The 14,276-nt window shown below is 34.2% G+C and overlaps 1 protein-coding gene across 5 annotated transcripts in view; it reads left to right on the top strand.

The window, feature by feature from the left end:
* Window positions 1–14,276, top strand: part of Cntln (centlein) — a 313,688-nt gene that overhangs the window by 82,893 nt on the left and 216,519 nt on the right. For all 5 annotated transcript variants that reach the window (XR_005733953.2, XM_078047677.1, XM_005340132.5 and 2 more), the window contains exon 6: window positions 9,360–9,493. Coding sequence is in view for 4 of the 5 variants with exons in the window: in XM_078047677.1 (XP_077903803.1) it covers window positions 9,360–9,493 (134 nt within the window). In the remaining variant the exon portion in view is untranslated. The remainder of the gene's footprint in view (window positions 1–9,359; window positions 9,494–14,276) is intronic.

Raw genomic sequence — 14,276 nt, forward strand, 5'->3', positions numbered from 1 at the left:
TGAGTTTGGCAGAGCTCCCTCTTTTTCTATTTCCTGAAATAACTTGAAAAGTATTGGTATTAATTCTTCTTTAAAGGTTTTGTAAAACTCTGCTGTATACCCATCTGGTCCTGGGCTTTTCTTGGTTGGAAGTCTTTTGATTGCTTCTTCTATTTCATCTATTGATATTGGTCTGTTTAAGTTGTGGGTATCCTCCTGACTCAGTCTGGGCAAATCATATGACTTCAGGAATTTATTGATGTCTTCACTATCTTCTATTTTATTGGAATATAGGTTTTCAAAATAATTTCTAATTGTTTTCTGTATTTCTGTAGCATCTGTTGTGATATTGCCCTTTTCATCCCGTGTGTTAGTAATTTGAGTTCTCTCTCTTCTTCTCTTTGTTAGCATGGCTAGGGGTCTTTCGATCTTATTTATTTTTTTAAAGAACCAACTTTTAGTTTTGTTAATTTTTTCAATAGTTTCTTTTGTTTCAATTTCATTGATTTCTACTCTGATTTTATTTATTTCTTGCCTTCTGGTACATTTGCTGTTGTTTTGCTCTTCCTTTTCTAGGTCTTTGAGATGAAGTGTGAGCTCATTTATTTGTTGCTTTTTCCTTTTTTTGAGGAATGATCTCCAGGCGATGAATTTCCCTCTTAAAACTGCTTTCATTGTGTCCCATAGATTCTGATATGTTGTGTCTGTATTTTCATTTATCTCTAAGAATTTTTTGATTTGCTCCTTTATGTCTTCTGTAACCCATTGATCATTCAGTAACATATTGTTCATTTTCCATGTGATGTAGGATTTTTCCTTCCTTCTTTTATCATTGATTTTCATTTTCATTTCATTATGATCAGATAAAATGCATAGTATTATCTCCACCCCTATATATTTACTGAGGGATGCCCTATGGCATAATATATGGTCTATTTTGAGAAGGTTCCATATGCTGTTGAGAAAAAAGTATAGCCACTTGATGTTGGATGATATATTCTATATATGTCAGTTAAGTCTAGGTTGTTGATTGTGATATTGAGTTCTATAGTTTCTTTATTCAACTTTTGTTTGGAAGATCTGTTGAATGGTGAGAGAGGTGTGTTGAAGTCACCCATAATTATTGTGTTGTGGTCCATTTGATTCTTGAACTTGAGGAGTATTTCTTTTATGAATGTCACAGCACCATTTTTTGGTGCATAAATATTGATAATTGTTATGTCTTGTTGGTGAATGGTTCCTTTTAACAGTATATAATGTCCTTCCTTATCCCTTTTCATTAATTTAGTCTTGAAGTCGATTTTATTCGATATAAGGATGGCCACTCCTGCCTGCTTACGAGGACCGTGTGCGTGGTATATTTTTTCCCAACCTTTCACCTTCAGCCTGTGTATGTCTTTTCCAATCAGATGTGTCTCCTGGAGGCAGCATATTGTTGGATTTGTTTTTTTAATCCATGTTACCAGCCTATGTCGCTTTATTGGAGAGTTTAAGCCATTAACCTTTAGAGTTACTATTGATGTATGGTTTGTACTTCCAGTCATGTTTGATTATTTATCTTCTTTTAGTTTGTTTCTCCAAGATTAGCTTTCCCCCCGCCCTCTGACTTTATAGAGGCACTTCCCACTGATGGTTTTGGTTATTGTTTTTCATTTCTTCCTCGTGTAATGTTTTGCTCAAGACACTTTGCAATGCTGGTTTTCTGGCTACAAATTCTTTTAGCTTTTGTTTATCATGAAAGATTTTTATTTCATTGTCGTACCTGAAGCTTAATTTTGCTGGATACAGAATTCTTGGTTGGCATCCATTGTCTTTCAGTGTTTGAAATACGTTGTTCCAGGATCTTCTCGCTTTCAGCGTCTGTGATGAAAAATCTGTTATTAACCTTATTGGTTTACCTCTAAATGTAATCTGCCTCTTTTCTCTTATAGCTTTTAATATTTTCTCTTTGTTCTGTATATTGGATATCTTCATAACAATGTGTTTTGGCGTTGATCTACTGTGATTTTTTGTGCTCGGTGTCCTGTATGCATCTACAATTTGTATATCTGTTTCCTTTTTTATTTCTGGAAATTTTTCTTTAATTATTTCATTCAGCAGGTTACACATTCCCTTAGTATGAATCTCTGTGCCTTCCTCTATCCCGATGACTCGTAAGTTTGGTTTTTTTATGTTATCCCATAACTCTTGGATGTTTTTCTCGTGATTTTTTACCAGCCTTTCTGAGTTGGCTAGACTCTTTTCAAGATGATATATTTTGTCTTCATTATCTGACGTTCTGGCTTCTACTTGCTCCCCTCTGTTGGTGATACTCTCGATTGAGATTTTAATTTGGTTTATCATTTCCTTCATTTTTAGAATTATTGTTTGATTTTTTTTATAATCTCTGTCTCCTGATAAAGATGCTTAACTTCTTCTTTTATCTGTTTATGTAATTCATTTTCAATGTGATCTTTAAGGTTCCTTTCCATCTGTCTAAGGTGTTTCTTGAGTTCTTTATATGGCCATTTTTCTGATGACTCTAAGTCCTCCTGAATATTTAGGTTGTCCTTCATTGTTTGTACTCCTTTTCTTCCTTACTTTTTTATGCTCATGTTACTTCTTGTTCTGTTTGACTGCTGAGTTACTGTTTACTCTTATAAATGTATTTGATGCTTGGGAGGAGTGATATTAGAAGGGAAGGGAAGAAGTCACTAAAGAGAATGAGTGTAGGCAGGTAGAATTCAAGAAATGGGAAATAAGAAAATTGAAAAGAAATGAAAAGACAAGAGAAAAAAAGTGAAAAGAAAGAAATAAAAAATGAAAAAATAAAAATTTAAAACCAAAAAGAAAAAAATTATAATAATAGGAAATAAATGGAAATTAAAGTTTAAAAAATAATAGTAATAATAATAGAATAAAAAAATTAAAAAAAACTGAAACCATTAGTAAGAAAGTTAAAGAACAACAACAACATCAACAACAAAAAGTGAAAATAAAATTAAAAAAATACTAATAATAATCATTAAAAAATAATAATAATAATAATAAATGCAGTCATACAGCTCGATTAACTCCTCTTCCAGTAGGTGGAGCTATGCCCACTGAGCCAGGCTTCTCTTCTTGATAGGTAGGAACCAATCACTGTGCCTCAGCTCTTCTTTCCAGACTGTGCGGGTCTCCAATCCTGAGTGCCTAGGGCCTTCTCTTGTTGTTCCTCAATCCAGGCCCCACTCACCTGTGACGCTCACCACAATACTGGCTACACGCCGGGTCTGCTGCTCCTGGGAGCCCTGTTTTCCTGGGTGCCTGGGCACACACTTTCTGTTTGTCTCCCTCAGACCCTAAGTTGGTAGGGCTTGGGGCTGAGGACCCCCAGCGAATTTGTTTGCCCTCAGGTAGCAACTCCCCTGGTAGCTGGTGCAAGGAACCTCTGTTGTCAGCACTGGTGGGAGAGATAGCCGGGGGTTCTGCACCGCTAGTCCCACGTCACTCCTGATTCCCTGGGTCTGGCTATCATGCTCAGTTGGCTTTTACCTCTGTGAGTTCAGGTGGGTCGACTAGTTATTTCAGCGGGATCGTTAGTGCTGAGTCACGAGAAGCAGGTGAACCGGAGCTTGAATACAGCTGATTCATGCTCAGTGTATGTTTTCTGAGGGGCCCAGACTGTACGCCCTAGCTCCACGTCAGCTCAGCATTGCCTAGTGATCCTGAGCAAACAGGCTTTAGATGTTTTACAGCTCCCTATGCCCGCGCAGTTGAGGAGGTCAGAGTCTTGATCTCTCCGCGCCTGCTGCCATGTTAGACCTCCTCAATGATATTCATGTTACCCTTACAGTTTCCTGGCATAAGCAAGATCTTGGGATTATACAAACTGCTGCTTCTGTGTCCAGTCCAGTTTTCTAGAACTGAAACCCTGCTGCCATCGCCTCCACCTCTGGGCCGCGCTCAAGGGCGCTGCGCTTGTCCGCGACCTTAGCAGCGCCGCCACGGCTTCCGCCGCTCCTCGGCCGGTGCCTGGCTCCCGGGGCCCAAACGGCTGCCACCGTGGCTCTCCAGCCCCCTCTTCCGGAGCACAGGTCCCCTCGCAGGGGGATGCCGAACGACCCCAGAGCAGGCTCTGCCCAAAGGTGCAGCGGGGGACAGGCGACCGCGGCGCTCAAGGCCGTGGTCTAGCCTTCGGAGGACAGGGCTCGGCACGCAGCCCAGTTCCAGTCTCTAGATGTGGCAGCTGGACCCTGTAGACAGAGCCATCAAGACAGCATGCAGAAAGCAAATGGCGGCTCCCGAAACTGCAGCCCAGCCAGCAGTCCCAATCCACTAACTCTACCTGTATAGAAAATATTTGTTCAAAAAAAAAAAAAAATAAGGCGGGGTGTACTGAGCTTTCTTTGCCTCAGATACTTACAATCCACTGCTGATTTCACATTCAGCTTCTCTGCTGGGTGTGAAGTGAAAGAGGAAGCAGATGGGCGCAAAGCGCCCGTGGCTCTGAGCAGGAAAGCGTCCGGGAGCCAAGTGTCTCTCTTTCAATCTCTTTGTTTTTTCTGCTGCTTGGCAAGGTGGTCTGCTACAGATTAATGGTGAAAGGAGCTCTAACAAGCTGCGTGAAATCATGATTAAAGCCGTTGCTCTGAGCACCACGCTCAGCACTTCAGCAATCCCCGTACGCAGCGGCCATCTTATGATACTATTTATCTTTGAAATAAAGTTCAAAATAAAAATTTGAGTTACAAACAAATAATTGATATTTTATACTCACTATGTATTTCCCTTTGCTGAAAATCTTTATTTCTTCATATGGCTTTCAGTTACTGTCTTTTGTATCCTTTCACTTCAATATGAAGAACTTCCATTAGTATATTTTCTAGGATAGATCTAGTGGTAATGACCTCCCTTACCTATTTGGATTGAGTGGTATCCTTGTGAAAAATAATTTTACCAAATATAAAAGGAATTAATTTTAGACTCTATTCTATTGGTCAATATATCTGTATTCTAGTATCACATTGTTTTTATTCCTATGGCTTTGTCATATGGTTTGAAATGAAGAAATAGAGTTCTCCAACATTGTTATTCCTTTTCAAAATTGTGTTGGGTGTTTAGGGTTCCTTAATATTCTGTATGGATATTGATAAAAGTTTGTAATTTTCAATGTATAAGTCTTTTACCTCCTTAGTTATATTTATTTGAAGCATTCTTTTGATTTGATTGAAATCAATTCATTTTCTTAATTTTCTTTTCTGTTATTGTTGGTGTGTAGAAATGTAAGTAATTGCCCTACAGTGTGTCTTTTTAATGTTACAGAGATATCAATTTCCTCTTTGTTTTTTACCCTCAAATTCAATTATTTTGAGGCACTGTGATTGATATTTAATATCTCCAAAAACTCAGTTTCAAGCAAAGTCAGCTTAATAGGAAGGAACTTTTTATCTCTTTGTTCTTGTTGCCTGCTTCTACTCCTGGAGAAAATATCTCTACCAACATTTTGGACAGTAGGGTGTCCAAAATTACTCCTTTACTTCAAGTGTTACCTTTAGGAGCATGGTGTTTATTGGGGTGGTACCTTTCTGTCTTCTTGGCTTTCCTCTTACTATGAGGGACTTCCTACATCTGAGTGATCTGATATGATTGTGGTTGATGCCAGTGGTCTGGTATTTTTTTGTCTACTACTAGAAGAAGATCTTCTGTTCTATGAGTAGTGACTGGTTGGGTAGGAGGTCAGAAACTTAGGGAGGAAGATTATAAATGTAGTAACCTCACTCACCTGTGGAAATGCATTTTGTTCTTGGATATGTTTCTATTAAATAAACTAGAAGTTCCATGGTTGTGAATAGATCCTGCATCAAATGTCAAGAGATTTCCACTGCTCTTAATGAACATTTTTAAGTTTTCATAAATTGTTATTCCTTTATATACTATATGTCCTTAGGACAATTCGCAGTGACTTTAAATATTTGTTTTTCTGAAATTTTAACAGTTATGCTTTTTTTCTCTAGGTTATACATTTTTTTAAGAGAGAGAGAGAGAGAGAGAGAGAGAGAGAGAGAGAGAGAGAGAGAGAGAAGAATTTTAATATTCTTTTTTAGTTTTCGGTGGACAACATCTTTGTTTGTATGTGGTGCTGAGGATCAAACCTGGGCCGCACGAATACCAGGCGAGCGCGCTACTGCTTGAACCACATCCTCAGCCCCAAGGTTATACATTTTGAAGCTACATCATTTTGGAAGTAGAACCTTGACACATGTGTTTTTTTTTTTCAAGTGAAATAAAAGCAATATAATCTTTTTACTTAATCTTAGATGTTTAATGATTTATCTGGTCTGTAAGTTCCAAATATTTAAATTAAAGAAAGAATCACCCTTTCTGAACAAAATTTTCTTATAATTTTCAAACTTTGGGGGTAGTAGTCAAGATGAAAGGGAGTTGAATAAACGGGGATTATTACTTAAAAATCTCATTACTTTTTCCATGAGGAGAAGTGAAGACTTTAAATGTAGGAAAACTAATTTGTAGAGGAGATATCTTTGTATTATGTTAATTTGAATGGTCTGAATTGGAGTGATTCATGACTTGTTAAAACCCCCAAAGTTATAGTCAAATGTGAATGGGTAGTTGGCAAGAGGGGCATTTATGTAATTATTAGATATTGCTACTGCTATTGTATTCTTTGGTCCTGAATAATATAAGTGATAATATATAAAGTCTATAGGTTTCACCTTTATTCAGTAGAAAAGTGTTTTTATCTATTGTTAGAGCTGGTTAAAAGAAGTCACTGGGTTTCGAGTGTTGCTGTATTCCTCAAAGGCCTTCTAATTCGTTAGAGGATTGTGTTCTACAGTGCTGTTTACTGTGTGGTTTAAACTTGTTCCACAAGACCGAGATGCTGTTGTATTTCTAAATTATTTCAGGTTTACAAAAAGGGGCCGTTTGTTGTAATAGTGGGTTCTGAGAATTTAAGAGAAAGCATTCTATCAGATATAATCACCTAATTATTCTCTCTCATGGAAAGTCACCAAAGGAAAATAAAAGCCAGAGATTCACTGGAACTGATGATGGATCTTAAACCAGAAATTAAGTTACCATTCATGCTTAAGAAATATTTCAGAAAACAGGACCTTGAGCAAGACTTACTCATCTACGTAGCTTTAATCTCCACAGATAGGGTAGAAACAAGTATTCCTTGATACTCAGTTTACCTATTTAACAATGAGACATCTTTAATTCTGTCCACACCCTCTCTGAGTTACAACACTAAAATGTCAAATTAAAAAAAAATCCAAAAGAAAATAAAATAAAAACCAAACAAATAAGTACTGTATTAGGTTGTTACAACAGGAAGAACTGCAATGGGAGTGTCTTCTCAAACTTGGGGAAAGAATGGCATTTTATGGGGAAAAGGCAAAAAATGACAGTTCCTGCTATAAGTTTAGTGAAGTTTGGTTTAGGCTGATGTTGCAGTAAGTTATTTTTCTTGTGATTAGGCCTTACATCTTACGAAATTGTTGACTGGAAGAAATTTGGAGGAAGTGTGTTACTCTTTTGAAATGAGGGAACAGGGCCTAGAGGTATTAGTATAAATCCAGGGAAGATAATGTTACGAATCTCCTCATTTAATAAGGATTTATTGAATATATCCATTTATTCTGTGTCTGGTATTGAAAAGCAACTAAGAAACAGTATAAAAATTTCAGCTTTTATGGAACTTATATTCTAAACAACAAGTGGTCTAAAATAAACACATAAACAACAAAATGGCAAGCTTTGTCATATACTAATATTTGTAATGAAGAGAAATATGGAAATATGGAAGATGTTTTGGGGTCTATGTCAAAAAGGTTTCAGTTTAATCAGAATAGTTTTATGGCCTTAATTTAATAGACTAGCTTTCCCCCAAGGATTTAGAAAGACACTTCCATCTTCTATCAAATTTCAGTTTATATTATTTGGTCTGGTTGTGTAGTCTGTTTTATGTTTATTTAGTCTGTATGCTTATTCTTGTTATAGCAATAAATTTGGCAAAGATTTTTAAAAACTTTTATCTAGTGTTCACTTTGTTGATCCTCCTTTAGAAGTTTAGATTTTCTTTGAGTTCATCTTGAGTGGGAATATGTTAATATCCCTTTCTTTCCCCATTGTCCCTTTTAGGCAGTGTTGAGGTTTCTGGCACTCTAGGGTACTTTTCCATTGTCTGGGGACTCCTTTCCCTCTCTGTTATTTGACATAATTCAGAATAAATCCTGATACAGGTAGCTTTGCCTAGAACCTGTGTGTGGTGGTTTAAAATTTTTCTTCTGTGTCTCTAGGACACAGTCACAGAATTTTTTTTTTAATTTGTTTTTGAGTGTAAGAACCATTTCTGTAGTTCCCATTTTTATTTATAAGTCTGAATTCTTCCATGCCAAACACGTTACTTCATTTAGTCCTAATCACTTCTCAGTGGTTAAACATTGAGCCACCTCTAAAATGTAAGAAGGGCATAGAGAGAAAGGCATTTTCTTAGCTCTTGCTATTCCATATGAGGACTAATAGTATAGTTTCTTTTATTTTTCAGTGTTTTAAGCTTTTCTTCTCCCTTAAGAACCACAACTCCCCCACCCAAACAAATCTACCTACATACTTTCCTCCACCCTTCTTCCTTCCTCCCTTTCTTCCTTCCTCCATTTATCTACCTACTTATGTATCTGTCATTTCATTTTTGTGAATAAATGGGAGTTTCTAGTGCTTAACCTAAAGCCTGTTGCTTACTTTTGAAAATAATGATTGGATGATTTGTCTGTTGGCATACTATATTTAGAAATAAACTTTAAGTTATTCTTCAGAACAATGAAATTAATTTATATATTAAAAATCAAGTTTTGAAATTGTTTCAAAATGTAGAAAAGATTTAAGAGAATGATCAGATGGAAATGGTCAAATTTGAAGAAATTCAGGTGAAATTTTACCATAAATCAGGAGAAAAACATGGTCTGAGTCTCAAACATTAGAAAATGATTTTGTTTTCTTTGTTGTCCTATCCTTTTTTCTCTGAGTATATTTGTGTATACATTTAAAACAAGGAAACAAAAAAATAAGGAGACAACTACCATTTTTGACTAATTTTTAAATAATTTAAGTTCATTTTTCCTTTAATAAACTTCTTCATTAAATAATATATTATAATTTTAATAACTAAATATTCAGTTTCTTAAGTTTTTGTTTCAAATTCTTAATCTTCATATCAAGAAGGTAAGATATAGTGTTTCTTTCTGAAGAAAAATCTGACTAGTGTAACAGTTGTGTTAAAATTTTTAAATTATATTAAAACACTACAAGATTTTCTGTCATTTTGTAGTATAAATATAAAAAATGTTGTTACATTGCATGTTTATTATATTTGATTATAAGTGCTTTAATTTTAGGCCTTTGAAGAAAATTTAATTGAAGCAAAGAAAGAAATTGAAGTATCACAAAGTAAATATAATGCTCTATCAATACAGTTGAATAATAAACAGACTGAACTTCTTCAAAAGGATATGGATATTACCCTGGTCAGGCAAGTATATTCTGTTTTCGATTTAACATTATTGAAATGCCATTAGTCATTTGGTATGATATCATTTATGCTTATTATGAACACCCATAAAAATGACAAAATACGTCTTCTATAGGTACATGTGTTTCTGCATTGAAAAACTGGAATTATGTACACTAAACTGGGAATAGTTTTGTAGGAGAATAAGTAGGGCTCACAGGATTAAGAATGCATAGGCAAGGAGTACCCTTACTTCAGTTTTTAAGGACCATGCATTTTTTCATTGTTTATTCAAGTTCCTGGCCATGTGTTAAATGATAATCATTGTTGTAATCAACAATAATAAATGAGAAACAGAATTTTTAATTTTTATTTTATCATGTCCTATATAGTTCTACTTCGTGAAATATTCTTTCTACATCAACATTTTTAATTTTTTAGTATTACACATAAAGTGGAAACACTTGAAAAGGTAAACATGCTATACTTGTTTTTTTAAAGTGTTTTGAAACATGTTAATTCTACCTGTTTCTTTACTTCATAATTGCCTTGACTAGAAAATAGTGTCAGATTATAGATCAGGACAGGATTTTTGCTTGGATAACAGACCATCGCATGACACTGAAGGTTTGTTTATAATGGTAAATGATAAAGTTAATTGTTTAAATAAAAAGTTTTTATATGAGATGGTGAAAGTGACTACCATTCTGGTATATATTTGGATAGAGTTATTGTTTCAGTAACTTTAAGTTGTGAATTTTCTTTCATTTTAGTGGGTATTGATAAGAAGGTTAAGTTAGTTAGTGCTGTATGCTGGTACTTTTTATAGTTCCATTTGGTGAAATATAGTTTTGTACATTTAAGTATACTGTTATGTTGTTTATGACATACAAACATGAGCTGTGTGCTATATTCAAGACACACAAAGCCAGGATTGTGGAAAAATGTCCTAGGCACTCCCTTATTTGGATATGCTTTTTTGATAAACAATGAGGATGACTTAGTTCTATTTCTATATGGATTGATTTTGGGGGGATTCATAATTATTTATATATTTTATTGAATATTTAATTCATGTTATTTTTTGTATTATGAGTTATTGTAGTGAACTACCTCAAGTATATTTTATTCAAAGTTAAAGTATATTTTAAGTCTGTATGCTCATATAATAATTACTTATCTCTAATACATACTGAATATTTAAACATGTTTACTGAGAAGTTGGGTATAAAAATATTAGCCAGTTGTCTAAACAAAACTTGGCTTAATAGGTAATGATTTGATAATTGAGGTGAAAATTTTGTTGGAAATTGGTTGTGAATCTGACCAAAAAGTAAGTCTTGATGGTATAGTCTTAATTTTGGTTTAGAAAATGCTTAAGTCAGAATCCTGAAATTGAATTCAGTTGGATTGCTACTTTTCCTAGGCATTTAGCAAAAGCAAGTGTAAATTACCTCTGGAGGATGAACAGAACAATTCGGATCCTAAATTTTATCTATAGTTTTGCAAAATAATGGGTATCATGTAGTCTTGAGTAACGAGTATGCAGTAAGGAAAGAGTAAATATTCAAAGATATAGGAACTAAAACCAAAGGAAAAATTTCGACCTAATTATTTGTCAAAAATATAAATTTATATAGAAAATTTCATTGTTTAAATTAATGAGTTTTGCATGTTTGGTAGATACAAGGTTAGTGTTTAAAATTCAATTTCATTTTTATACTAGCAAAACAATTAGGAAATTAATTTTAAAATAATTCAGTTTATAATATATCTAAAATATGAACAGTAAATATAATTAAAGATGTATATGATCCCTATAAAGAGAACTATAATGTTATTGAGATAAATAAAAGGTCCAATATCTGTGCAGAGATATACCAAGTTTATGGTTTGGAAGACTCATTATGATGATGATATCTGTTCTCTCCAGATATCAGATTCAAAATAATACCAACCATAGATTATCAGGGACATGATACTATTACCACCCTTAGGCCAGAAGAAAAGAAATTGTTGCCATATTGCACTGAGAAGTAGATTCTTGTGTGAGAGATTAATTCTTTGTCAAATGAATAGTTGGCAGAGGTTCTTTCAGGCTATCTCTTTATTCTGTTTTTTTCCCCTTTACTTGCAGAGGGTATATAATTTTGATATAATTCCATTTGTCAATTTTAGCTATTCCTGAGCTATTGAAGTCCTATTCAAGAAATTGTTGCTTATATGTTCTTATATGTTTTCCTCTAGTAGTTTGAGGTTTTTAGCATGAGGTCTTTGATCCATTTTGAGATTATTATTTTTTATATAGGGAGAGAGATAGGGATCTGATTTCAATCTTCCACATGTCAGTATCCAGTTTCCTCAGCACTATTTGTGGGAGACACTGTCTTTTCTTCAACATATGCTTTTGGCTCCTTTGTCAAGAATCAGGTGACCATAGGTGCATAGGTTTATTCCTGATTTCTCTATTTTATTCCATTGATCTGTGGGTTTATTTTCATGCTAGTACCATACTGTCTTTGTTACAATGGCACTATAGTATATTTTGAGTTTGGAAATTGTGATGCCTCCAGCATTTTTCTTTCTCTCAGAATTGTTTCATCAATTTGGGGTCTTTTATGCTTACATATGGGTTTTAGGATTTTTTTCTATTCCTGGGAAGATTGCTAACGGTATTTTGATGTGGATTGCATATATTCTATAAATTTCTTTTAGTAGTAAGGCCATTTTAACAAGATTAATTCTTTCAGTCAATGAATATAGAATATCTTTCTGTCTTCTAGTATATTCTTCACTTTCTTTCCTAAGTGTTTTATGCTTTTCATTGTAAAGGTATTTCACCTCTTTGGTTAAGTTTATTTCTTGGTATTTTCTTTATTTTTGTGAATGACATTGTTCTCCTGAGTTCATTGTTGATGTATAGGAAAGCTACAGATTTTTGTAGATTTATTTTGTATCCTGCTACTTTGCTGTGTTTATGTATCAGTTCTAAGAGACTTTGGCTAATTACTAAGGATTTTCTAGGCATATAATTTTTTTTTAGTTAACTTCTACATCACTGTGACCAAAATACCTAACAAGAACAACTTATAGAAAGAGATTCACATTATTAGAAGTTTAAGTCCATAGATAACCATCTCTATTTTTCATGGTTCCAGGTGAGGCTGTTTAGCTCATTTCAGGGTTAGGAAGCAGGGTGGTAGGGATAAGGGGCCACAGGCAAGATATAACCTTCTAAGGCACAAACCCAGTGACCCATCTCCTTCAGTCATGCCCACCTTTCTACAGTTACAATCCTGTCAGTCCATTTGTAGTAGGATGGACTGATAAAGTTATAGCTCTCATATCCCTTAATTTTACTTGACTATTCCTGCTTTACACGGACATTTTGGAGACACCTTACATTTAAACCATACCAAGAATAATTATGATCTGCAAATGGGGGTGATTTGACTTCCTCTCTTATTATTTGTATCTATTTATTTCCCTTGCCAAAATGCTCGAATTAATAAAAATGGTAAGCATGAATACACTTGTTTTGTTCCTTAGTTTAAAGGAAATGCTTTCAATTTTGTCCCATTCAGTCTGATGTTGGCTATGGATTGTTCTTATGTACCATTTATTATGTTGAGGTAGAATTCTTCTATGGCTATATTTTTTTCTTTTTTACCAGGTATTGAACCTAGGAGCACTTAATCACTGGGCTACATCCCCAGCCCTTTTTATATATATTTTTATTTTGAGACAGAGCCTCACTCAGTTGCTTAGGAGTTTCCCTAAGTTGTTGAAGCTGGCTTTGAACTCTAAATCCTCCCAACTCAGCCTCGAAAGCTACTGAGATTACAAGTGTGTACCACCACATTTGACTGGTTTTTTTTAAAAAATCATGAAGGGATGTTGAATTTCATTGAAGGTATTTTTGCGCACTTATTCAGATGATTATGTGATTTCTATCTTTGATTCTATTTATGTCATATATTGCATTTATTTATTTGCATATATTGAAAAAACCTTTCATTCCCTGGATTGAAACCAATTTGATTATGGTGTATGATTTTTTTAAATGTGATGTTGAATTTGATTTTCACTATTTTATTGAGGATTTTGTATCTGTGCTCATCAAGGAGATGGGTCTATGATTTTCTTTATTTGTTATGTCCATATCAAGTTTTGATAACAGAATAATGCTAGCTTTGTAGAGTGAGTTTGGAAGAGTTCCTTCCCTTCCTATTTCATAAAATAATTTAAGGAACATTGATATCAGTTCTTCAAAGATCTGGTAAAATTCATCTGTGAATCCATCTGGTCTTGGTCCTTCATTGGGAGATTTTTACTATTGCTTTAATTATATTAATTGTTATGGAGCTATTGAGGCTTTTTATATCATCTTGGTTCATGTTTCATAATATCTATTGTTCTTTTTTCTTTTCTAATTTTATTAGTTTGGGTTGTCTCTTTTTTTCTTTTTGTTTGCCTAAGGGTTTATCAATGTCATTTATTTTTTCAAAGAACTAACTCTTTGTTTCATTGATTCCTTGTATTGTCCTTTTACTCTCTATTGCATTAATTTCAGCTCTGAACTTTATCACTTCTTTTTTCTTATTGATTTTGATTCATTTTTTCCTTGTTTTTCTCAGGCCTTTGAACCTAAAAGAATTCATTTTATTTTCCATATTTTTGATTTTGCTTATAACTGCTCTCATTATGGATTTTAATGCCATGATGGCATCTTTTTTTTCTTTTTAACTATCCTTCTTTATTTTGTCTTTTTCATTTCACACATTCAACAGATGGATGTTTTCAG

The sequence above is a fragment of the Ictidomys tridecemlineatus genome, chromosome 4, assembly GCF_052094955.1.
Source record: "Ictidomys tridecemlineatus isolate mIctTri1 chromosome 4, mIctTri1.hap1, whole genome shotgun sequence".
Classification (NCBI taxonomy): domain Eukaryota; kingdom Metazoa; phylum Chordata; class Mammalia; order Rodentia; family Sciuridae; genus Ictidomys; species Ictidomys tridecemlineatus.